General features: G+C 39.8%; 1 protein-coding gene across 1 annotated transcript in view; it reads left to right on the forward strand.

Moving 5' to 3' along the window:
• The first annotated feature begins 807 nt into the window (after positions 1–807).
• Positions 808–11,984, forward strand: part of Lrrd1 (leucine rich repeats and death domain containing 1) — a 24,508-nt gene continuing 13,331 nt past the window's right edge. Inside the window, 5 exon segments of the mRNA XM_031380283.1 lie at positions 808–911; positions 1,702–1,765; positions 5,463–5,573; positions 5,576–5,616; positions 10,692–10,816. Of these exon segments, the coding sequence (XP_031236143.1) occupies positions 909–911; positions 1,702–1,765; positions 5,463–5,573; positions 5,576–5,616; positions 10,692–10,816 (344 nt within the window). The 5' untranslated portion in view covers positions 808–908.

Here is an 11,984-nt window from a genome sequence, read left to right on the forward strand (position 1 = left end):
TCCTATGGGAACCTGTACTGTCATTCTCCTGTTTTCAGGCCTTTAAGTTGCATAAACAGATTTCTTGAGTCTCCAGTTTTCACAGGATGGGAGATTACAGAACTTCTCAGTTTCCATGATTGTGAATCTCTCTAAACAAACCTACCCATACACAAACACACATTTATGAGAATAGAAATTTCTACTTCACAAGGTCACTGGGGAATGACTTGTCTGACATATGGATGGCAAAAATATGGGACCTGACGCACTCTCTCTGCTAAACAAAGTGCAGTCACATCTATTCTCATCCAGTGGGACAGTTCCTGAGAACACACTTTTGAATTCTGTGCAAGCAGTCAATTTGGTTTGAGTGGAGTTACTGAGAATTACTTTATATACATTTTCTCGTGTAAACAGATATGAAGAATTTTTCCAGTCATATAGAAGAGGAAGCAAAAGACCAGGAGTTAAGTAACTTATTTAAATCTACTTCTAAACAGATGACAAGTGATTCCAACCCAGATATTTTAATTTCATACTTACTTGAGCCAAAGAAGTCTTGTTAATAGAAGCTATTATCGTGAGTCTTACTCTGTCAAAAATGTGGAAGCATTTCCGATTTGTGAATGGGGGATGCCTTCCGTCTTTTGCTCATATTGTTTCTACCCCTTCATTATTCTTCTCAGTGCCAAGGACCAGACCAGTTTTCATGACTCATGAGATTTATAGATATATGAGTTCTTGGCAAATAACAGCTAGAACCAAATTCAGCAAATGAACTGTTGAATCATCTCTCAGAGAAGTGAGGCAGAAGCTATAAAGTACTGTGTCTAAGTACAAGGAAGGACATCTGGTTATCTTCAATTGCTGCAAAAATTAATCCACAGCAGAAAAGCCACAGACTAACAAAAACTGTAATATCAGGCATGGTGAGATTACCTTTAAATTCTTGGTCAGGGGAATTCAAAAGCCACCCAAAAGAATATAGGTAATTCCCATTGTCCTTGGTTGACTCCAAGAAATTGGTGATAAGAACCTATTGCTGAAGAGTCCATATACTTCAGACCGTGTGTACTCTCCATCTCTGAAGCAGTGTGGGATCTTGGACTTCCCCACAACTGAGTAGGGTTTTGTAGATTTATGGGAGAAAGCCTGAGGAGCTCATATTTCCATGGTTAGAATATCTCCTCCAATCGGGTGCTGAAACCATCTCCATGGCTGGAACAAGGAAATTAGGCTTTGTGGACTGATTAGATGTGAGATCTGAGCCTTACAGAATGGGACTAGTGTCCTTATAAAAGATAGCCTCAACTGCTAACTTGCCCATTCCCCTATTCATGGATCCAGTGTGAAGTCACTATCTACGAACTGCAACACCAGCTCTCACTAGATAACAATTCTGGTAGCAACTCATCTTGGATTTCCCAGACTCAAGAACTGTGAGAAATAAGTTCTATAATTTATAAACTATCCAAGAAATGAAATTTTATTCCAGTAGTTTGAAATGACTAAGAGTTATAGACAGAAGGGCTAGCAGTTCCTCAACTGTGTAGTGAGTTGGAGACTGGACTAGGATAACAGAGATCCTGTCTTAACAATGAACAGAAAATCCAAGAATAGAAAGCTGTGTGGATGGACAAGGATGAACAAAGCTAAAGGAAAATTAGTCACTAGGGGGATTTTGTGCTGAGGGCAATTTCATTTTGTGTTTCTTTGCAGACACCTCTGCCAAACATCAAGCTTTGTCCCTACTGTGAGGTCAAGCTTGGTCCCTACTGCCAAGGTCAGCTCTTGCCCTTTACAAATCTCTTTTCTATTTCTTTAAAAACAAATTCTGTCCGGATTAATGGTGATGCACTAGGAGCTTCTTTAAGAATGCTTTGACAATAATATTATCTCTAAACTTTAAAAAGTCTTGGATAATTAAAAATAATCACACACACACACACACACACACACACACACACACACACACACACACATACACATACACACACATACACACACACACCAAAACAAACATTTTAATGGAAATAGGTAGAGTTAGGGTAGAGTAAGGACCAGAAGATACCAGGCTGAAAATGGTGGCATTTAATCTAGAATTAGGCAGGAAGTGAGTGAAGCAATCAAACAATGAGAAGGACCATTTGACCTGCCTAATGGAGGTTTTCAAATAAGCCAGTGCCCTTTAAAAACCACTTCCCCCTCTGTCCTCATGTTTCTGCCCAGCCTCAGAGGGGAAAAAGAAATAACTGGCATAATAAGATGTGAGATGCTGCTCTTTTGGCTTTTCTCAAAGGTAAGATGGCTGACATTCCCTGGGACAGCCCTTCAACTCACTGACACATTTATGTCCTTGTATTTTGGACCTCATGTAGATCAAAATAAGACTCTGTTAACAGATGCTATGGAGTGAATGTGTACCCTAACAGTTCATGGATGAGAACATTTTCCCCAAATTCATGTAGGTAGTGTTTGGAAATGAGACCTTTAGGAGATAACTAGGATTAAATGGTGGGCTTATGATAGCATTGGTGGCTTTATAAGAGGAAGAAAGACTCAAATTCACAGGAGCATGGACTCTCTCTGTGGTGTGATGCAACAAACAGGTAGTCACCAGATGCATCTTCTTCATCTTGAGCCCTTTAGTTACCAGAACTGTGGGCTGGATAAGCGTTAAGTTGTTTATAATTGCCCAAGTCTGTTGTTTTTTGTTACTGTAACAGAAAATAGATGAAGGCATTAAGCACTCTGGAAGGAAACTATTTCTGAGACTTGGGGTATCTGAGTAATAGAATGTCCCTGAACCTCAGGTCAGAATGTGTGGCAGATGGGTTATTAGAGAGAATGCATAAGAGGGGGAAAGGGCATGAGAAAGAATAAAGTATGTGGAGCTGGGATGTAGCTCAGTCAATAGAGTGGCTTGCGCAGTATACATACAATTTCTTGGATCAATCACTACCATCACAGAAATCAGACATGGTAGCTCATGTCTATAATCCAAGTACTCAGGAGGTAGAGGCAGGAGGATTGGAAGTACAAGGGTGTTCTCAGCTACATAGTTCAAGGGCAGCCTAGGATACATGAGACTATTTCAAAGAACAAATATGTGGAAAATGCTATCATAAAACCCACTAATCTCAATTCTAGCCTAATAACTAATTTAAACACTCTGTTTTCCCCCCAAAAAAGTTGGGCATGATGGCACATGACTTTGTTCTCAGTACTCAATGGGCAGAAGCAGGCAGATCTCTGTTACAGACTGCCTTTTCTAAGTGGTATGTTCTGGACCAGCCAGTGCTGCACAGTAGTTAGCCTCTGACTGAATGAATAAAAGAAAGGAGAGATAGAGAAAGAAAGAAAAAGAAGGAAGAAAGAGAGAAAGAAAGAAAGAAAAAAGGAAATAAAAAAACAATGCTCTGTTAAACAGTAGGACTGATGATGTCATTCCCTCTTCATTCTAATCAATCCCAGAAAATTTTCAGTCTCTCAACAGGATATGATGACTATGACCTCTCTCTCTCCCTCTCACTCTCTTCCTCTCACTCTCTTCCCCTCTCTCTCTCTCTCTCTCTCTCTCTCTCTCTCTCTCTCTCTCTCTCTCTCTCTCCCTACCTGTCTGTCTATCTATCTATCTATCTATCTATCTATCTATCTATCTATCTATCTATCTATCTATCCATCTGTCTTTCCTTCTGTCTGTCTGTCTGTCTATCTTTCCTTCTGTCTGTCTTTCTTTCTGTCTGTCTGTCTGTCTGTCTGTTTTTCTGTCTTTTTAAGACAGCCTCTTACTATGCATGTTGATAACAAATTCTTTTGGGATCCTGATAAATGTGGCCTCTTGGGGTTCAGGTAAAATGAATACTGGGAACTGACACTAAGGAATCAGGATGGTGGTCTGGGGGCAGTGCTGGGAGGTCTAGAGGACAGAAAAAATCAAGGTATTCCACTGGGATCTGTTTAGTTCCCTGTGAATGAAGGCAGAGAGCAAGGAGAGGCACAATAGAAGGTTTGTTACAGAGCAGGTCATGACACTAGGGATTGGACTTAGAGAAATTTGAGGAAGATTTGAAGATAGCCTATCTGATTGCCTGGCCAGAGTGGCCTGGGGGTTGGCAGTGAGTGCCTGCAGCAGTTGAAGTCTGGAATAAAGCCATGAGTAGGAGAAGGGAGCTGAGGAGACAAAGATGCATGCCGTCCACTGGAGATGTGGTGGGTCGGCCGACAGTGGTCGCAGCTGGATTTGGAGTGGGCGAGGGAGAGGTGAAGATCTGCTGTTAGCCTTGTGTGTGTGATTTCAACATCTTCATCATACTTCTAGTGATATCAACATTTGCCTTGTAGGTTCAAAGGAAATTCAATTGCTTTGCAATTTAAGAATACTAAATGCCAGTTGCAATGAGATACCACATATACCCAAAGAACTACTAAAACTTGGGAATATGATACAACTCCTCTTACATAGTAATCATATTGGGACTTTACCTAGTGGATTAGAAAATCTTAGACATTTGGAAACTTTAAGTTTGGGTAAAAAATATGTTAACATATATACCAGATTCTTTGTCTAGTCAATCTGGAATACAACCAATTAACAATATTTCTAAATTACTATGCTTCCTTCCAAAATTAAGTTCCCTAAACCTTACAGGAAACATGATAGGCAGTTTACCAAAGGAAGTTAGGGAACTGAAAAATTTAGAAAACCTTTTAATGGATCACAATAAACTTATTTTTTGGCTGTGGAAATATTTCAATTCTCCAAAATAAAAGAACTTCATCTAGCTGACAATAAATTGGAAGCCATTTCACCCAAAACTGAGAATTTCAAAGAACTCAGGCTGCTTTACCTTGATAAAAATTTATTGCAAAGCATACCAAAGAAAATTTCCCACTGTGTAAATTTGGAACCTCTTAGTCTTGCTGATAATAACATGGAAGAACTTCCTAAGAAAATCCATAAGCTTAAAAATTTGAGACAACTCCATGTAAACAGAAATAAAATAATGAAAATGACTGAAGAAATTTCACATCTTACTAGTATACACACCCTGGAGATTTCAGGCAATCAAATCACACATGTTCCTATTGAAATAAAAAACTGCAGAAAAATAACAAGAGTTGAATTGAATTATAACAATATAATGTACTTCCCAGTGGGACTGTGTGCTTTACAGTCACTCAATCACTTGAGTTTTAATGGAAATTATGTTTCTGACATCCCTGTGGACATGTCGTTCAGTAAGCAGCTACTTCATTTAGAGCTGAATAGAAACAAACTCACCATATTTTCAGAACATCTATGTTCTCTCACTAATCTTGAATATCTGGACCTTGCTAAAAACCAAATAAAGAAAATTCCATCCTGTATCTCTGCTATAGTATCACTCCATGTTCTCATTCTATCTGATAATAAGTTTGATATTTTCCCGAAGGAACTGTGTTCTTTAAAAAAAACTTGCAAGTGCTTGATATTTCAGACAATAAATTACAGAAAATACCTCCAGAAATATCCAAACTGAAAAGGATCCAGAAGTTAAATTTGTCAATCAATAATTTCACACATTTTCCTGTTGACCTGTGCCAATGTCAACTCTGGAGGAGCTGGATATGAGCCAGACAAGTGGGGAAAAGGTAAGACTGCTCTTCTGGGTATGGAAGGAGGCAAGAGTAGGGCAATCTGAACCTGAGGAACAGTGTACATGTGTCCTGGCTAGTTTTATGTCAACTTGACACAAGTTAGAATCATTAGAGAGGAGGGAGCCTTTATGAGATCAGGCTGCAGACAAGCCTGGAGGGTATAGTCTCAGTTAGTGACTGCTCTTGCCCATGACTAACACTTGTTTCATGCCTCATTTACTCCAGCAACTGTCTGCATGGTGCTGTCTGACTTATTTTCCTGTTTTATCAGGCTATGTCATATTCATCAGACTTCATTCCAGATGATGATTCTCTTTTTTATAATGCCTATTATATTTATGTGATTATTTTGCTTTGATGTGTGTGTGTGTGTGAGTGTGTGTGTTTGTGTGGTATGCTGTTTGCCTGCTTGGTTCCCATGGAAGCCAGAAGAGGATGTCTGATCTTCCAGAACTGGAGTTAAAGTTGCTTGTGAATTGTCATGTGGGTGCTGAGAACATACTTGAGTCCTTCACAAGAGCAGCAAGAGCTCTTAACTGTGGAGCCAAATCTCCAGTCCCATGGGGACTGCTGTTAATGTTTTATATTTGGCATGGTAGTGCACGACTGTGATCCCAACACTCATGAGGCTGAGGTAGGAACAAAGTGAGTTGACACCTGACCTGGGATCCAGAGTGAGACTCTGTCCAAAAAAGAAGGAAAGGAAGAAAGAAAACAGGGAAGAAGGAAGAGAGAGGTACAAAGAGAGGGGAAATTCATGGTTTGAAGAGACTGCCAGAAACCCCAGTTAAAGTCTTTACAAGTTTATTTCAACAATCTTTAGATAAAGAAACTTTATTTATAAGAATCTTTGTGCCGGGCGGTGGTGGCGCACGCCTTTAATCCCAGCACTTGGGAGGCAGAGGCAGGTGGATTTCTGAGTTCGAGGCCAGCCTGGTCTACAGAGTGAGTTCCAGGACAGCCAGGGCTATACAGAGAAACCCTGTCTCAAAAAACCAAGAAAAAAAAAAAAGAATCTTTGTTATGAAAAATATCTAATGTGGTTGAAAATGTCATTTAGATAGAATGGAGATGGAACACCTAAATTATTAGTTTATCTATTAGCTTATCAACAACCAACCACCTGAAGAAGATGAATCCAGTTAGTCACAGAGTTTCCACTGGGCAATGTGATGGTTGTGCAACAGAATTCTTCTTTCAACATCTGCTCCATCATCTCAGAGCTCTCTCTTCTTCTGATAAACACTGAGCAAGTATTTAAAGAATATTTAGCCAAGAATGGTTGCGACAGACTATTTGATCATACTGTGAACCCCAAAATCATGTTATTTACTTAAAATACCCATTTCTAGTTGGGATGTAACTCAGCCCTTAGCACACACCTTTAATCCCTCCGGCTAGAATACAGATGTGACCTTAGTACACACCATAGATCCCAAATAATGAAGGTAAAGTTAGTTTGTTGAAGGAAGCACCCATATTTGTAAGAGCAATCTAATTGAGTGGCAGACAAAGTGATGAATCAGAGAAAGATTTGACAGAATAAGATATGCCCAACTTTCATGAGAGAGGCAAGGGAAGCTAGTTAAGAGGTCAATGAGGAAAGAAAGAGAAGGGGGTTACAGAGACAAATTGAAGAGAGAACAAGTTAGATACAGGTGAAGACAGAATGAAACAGAAAGTGAGAAATAGCCAGAAGATTAAAATAGATTGCCAGAGTTAGTTTGAAGCCAGCCAGAGCAGAAAGTCAGAGGCAGATAGAGAAGCCAGATTGAATCAGTCAGCTTAGAGAAGAGATTGGGCCAGCTAACCAGAGCTCAGAAAGCACAAGAAAGGGTAGGCTTATTCACCAGAACTCTCACAGACTAAAAGCATTATAGGCCTAGATTAGATTGTATGGAGGTTACAAGGTTCCAGGACTAGGCAGGAGGTTAGAAGACAGAAGGAGGCAGTAAGCCTCAAAGACAACAATTACTACAGGAGAATAGAAGTTACATTTACACATAGTGGCCATGTCTTTAATCCCAGCTTGGTGGGAGAAGCAGAAGGATCTCTATGAGTTTGAGGCTGACCTCAAATACATAGTTCCAAGGAAGCCAGAGCTACATAGAGAGATACTGTCTCAAAAAAAAAACACAAAACAAAAATTAAATGAAATGTTCAAAAAATATTTATTTGAAGGAAATTCACTGACAGATCTGCTCATTTGTGTTGATCTTATTCCTACTGTATAAGCTTGGAAGTCTTGGATGGTCTTTCTTACTCACATATAACTCTGAAGTATCACTTCCCCATATGGGACACCTCCTCACTAGCCATATTTATGCATGATGTTAATCTGGCTTTATACAACATACTTTAATCGTACTCATTCTTTTGTGTCTGCATCTATGTATATGTGTGTGTGTGTGTGTGTGTGTGTGTGTGTGTGTGTGTGTATGTTTGTGATGTGTAGTGGGAGGTTTGACAGGTGTATGTTGTGCAGCATATGTGTATATGTGTGGTTCTAGGGGTTCAGCTCCAGCAATGTCCAGGTCCCTCAGTAGAGATAAGGAGTTGGAGAGGAAGGAGTGAGTCAGGCATGGGTACCAGGAGAATCTTGCATCCTGACTGACTGGCAGTCAGAGCTCTTCTTTATTTATACAGAATTCAGTAGGCAGGGATTGATTCATGTTGTTCTAAGACATAGATTGTATTACTTTTGTCCTCGGACATGTGTTTTAACTTCCTCTTGGTCATAAGTTTAGTCATCATTAATAAATTGAGACAGAACAGTTATCTTTTCCAATTATTTTCCCTCATCAGGTCCATAACCCATCTAAGAATATAGAGGCATATTTTAACAAAGCATTGCAGGTCAATCTTAAGCTGGTGGCTCTTGCAGATTCAAGGACACTAGATAGAAAGAAAATCTCCAAACCAGCTTGGGCAGATTGCCATGTCTGGAGAAGTGTATTATCAACTTTTGATGGTCAGAGTGCCAATTGTCTTTGGGCCCAAGAAAAATCTTCAGGCCAAAGCTGTAGCAGAATTTTCCCTGTCCAATTAATTTAAATATTAATTAATGTAAATATTAATACAAGAAGCCTGTGATTGGACAGGGAAAGGGAGGCAGAGCTAAGAGTTTCAGAGGCAGGGATAGAAAGAAGAGAGAAGGAGGAAGGAAGAGAGAGGGAGAACAGGGTGATCCAGATTCCATGTGGCTTTAAATAGCCACAGGTAGCTATGTCTTATCTAGGTGGGGAATTTATATCATTATCAATTGGCTCTGAAGTTATTGTATGGGCATCTTGTGAATTGGGAATTTATTGATCTATAAATTTGACTGTTAAGTATAAGCTTCAAGAGTTTTGATTTACGGATCAAAGGGATTTATGACAACTAGCTACTGGGGGTAGATGGCTGAGAAGGTACAGGAGGCTCTGAGGCAGACTGGAGCTGGGAATACCGCCACCTGAGGCTAACCTAGAGGCTATGAGACTGCTGAGGCAGATATTAGCAGGGTATAGCATGGGATCACCATACTTTTTAAATATTTCCCTGCAACAGGGAAAGGGGAGGCAGTGCTGTTAATCAATTTCTAACATAATACAATGTTTATACTTTATGTCTTTGTAGAATTTATTTGTATGTCTAATCTTGGTATTCTTTTGTTCCTTGATCATATGACACCACAGTGGTCCTATACAAGCTAACTTTCCTAAGAAAGAAGTGTCCGAATCCTTCATTCTCTTATCATTTACCCACACCATTCTTTGTCCATCTGTATAAGCCCCCATGCATGATAGAGATAACTCCAGCCAATCTAACTTTGTTGCTGAATCTTTTCCTCCAGGGGCATACCATGTGCAGCCCCTAATCTTAAGTGCCACAGATTCAACTGGGCACATAGTAGGAAGATGCTTTTAATCTGATCTACTGCCAACCCCTCTAGCCTATGGAACCTTGTTTAACTTTTTAAGTTTACTTTGTTCTGATTATCTTGTTCCTGAATAAATACAGGAGTAGATGCTCCAAAGAGTACCTTGGAGACAGAGCCTCATAAAAAGATCCCTGGTGTATTTGCATCACAACCTCCAGAACATAAGGAAGGCCTTTATGTAGGGCCAGATAAGGATATCTCCTTAAAAGCAGGAGAGCTAGTATGATCAGGATTTTCTTGGGGAAGCTTAGAAGCAGTACTCCTAGGAGAAGGCAAGAAATTTCAAATCTGTTTACTATCCCCAAGTTGTACAAATATTTTTATAAAAAACAAAACACTAAGCATGTAACATGTGAAGAGCAAAACCAAAAGTGAAAGATGGCACAATGGGGATTGCATCCTGTGGCTCAGCTTTGTGGATCTTTTTCAGGCATCTGTTCCCATAGATGGGCGACAGAGGGGGCACTGTGTGTGGTGTATGTGTGTGGTGTATGTATGTTGTATGTGCTCCTGTGTGTATGTGGAGTGTGTGTGCTATGTATGTGTTGTATGTGTGTATGTATGTTATGAGTGTGTGACCTGTGTGGTGGTATGTTTGTATAGTGTGTTTTGTGTGTATGTTGTATGTGTATTGTATGTGTGTGTATGTTTGTGTTGTGTGTATGGTGTATGTGTGTAGCATGTTTGTGGTGTGTGGTATATATGTGGAAGATATAGCATGTGGGTATGTGTGGTATGTATTTGCTGTGCAAATATAGACATCTTTATCACTCTTAGTGAGGAGATTAGGATACAGTATGACTGACGAGTTGAAAAAACTTCCTGGAAGAAAAAAGACAAAGCAGCATCAGCCTTAGGGAGACAAGAAAGGAGTGGAGGGTGCAGCCACTGAGCTGGCTTGGGAAGAGAATGGGCCCCAAGCAACAGTGTTAACTGGGGAGCACTGATAAGACTCAGGGACATGTGGGTGATACACAAGAGCCCAAGGATTTCAGGATGTGGAATCACTAAGAACTATAACAGAATGAAAGTATCTCCTGACACAAAGGCTGGAACAAAACTGTTCTTCCAGTTGTTTCCAGGGGGGGAATGTGGAGTCACATATTTATGGATGTACAAAATTATAATTGTGTAATCATCCTTGCAGTTAACAAGACTTCCAGAAGAGGTGTCTCATATGACTCAACTTAAAATGCTCAACATCTCGAACAATGCCATCAAAGATATTATCCTTTGTGTCTTTAAAAGTTCTACAGAGCCTAGATCTCAGAGGTATGGGTCAAACATAATGAGCAATAGGTATTTTGGTCTCAAATTGCAGCTTTTTCTGAAAAAAAAGAATGTCAATGCATAAAATGTGCATCAGAGGGAGAGGGGCACAGTGCTTTTCCTACTCAGAGCACAAAGTTGAAGACCTGGTTTCTTGCCTTGAATCTAAAGATGGAAAGAGCAGGAACTGGTGCTATGGTGGGGCAGGGAGAGGAAGAGCTTTGGATGGGAAGCTGGGAAGAGGACAATACGGGGGCAGGCATATATAACACTACAGATGTTTGAAAAGACATAAGGAATCATGCATGATGTTTACTAAAATTCATGTAATACATGTATATAGATATATAGATATATATTTTAAATGAAGTTATGCTATTTGGGGTGATAATGCTCCCCCGAGAGCCATGGATCATCTAATGAAAACTCCAGTACTAGGCATGAGAAACCTCTTCTCTAGCTGTTGGTCAGGGGAGTCCAACAGACTTCCAAAACAATCGATATTGCCATTGACTGCCTCCCAGAATTAGAAGGTAAGACATATTACTCAAGAAACCCTCACTTTTGACACCGGACTTGGAAATATCAAGCTGGAACAAACCTAGAAACCTCCTCCCTGAGAACTGGGTCTCATACTGTCAGAAAGTGTTGTGCAAGATCTCAAGGGAGAGGAGCAACCGGTTGTCCTACACAGCTTCAAGCTTATGAAACACAAGCATGACTGGACAGGAAGGTATCCACAAGGTCAATAGTGACACTTTTGCCTTTGAGTTAACTGACAGTTGTGTAATTGGACTTAATTAAAGCCCACTCAAAAGGAGGATATTGATGCCTTTACTATAAACCTATCAAACCACCCACGACCGAAAAGATCAGACTGAAGAGGAGAACCTACAATTGGAAGCTTCCTAAACCACTATAATTTCATACTGTTTTCTGAATAATTATCCTTACACCACAGATAAATGCATCTCTCACCCTCATCAAGGAAACTTCTTTTTACAACACATGAGACTATTTCAAAAATCCACAACCTGTCAGAATTCAGGGATAAGTTACTGTGGTACCCAACCCATCTCATGTATCTGCAATATACTCTTTTTTTTTTATTAGATATTTTCTTTATTTACATGTCATATAATTTTTCTTTTCCCAGTTTCCCCTCCCAGGA

This window comes from Mastomys coucha, unplaced genomic scaffold (genome assembly GCF_008632895.1).
Source record: "Mastomys coucha isolate ucsf_1 unplaced genomic scaffold, UCSF_Mcou_1 pScaffold19, whole genome shotgun sequence".
Classification (NCBI taxonomy): domain Eukaryota; kingdom Metazoa; phylum Chordata; class Mammalia; order Rodentia; family Muridae; genus Mastomys; species Mastomys coucha.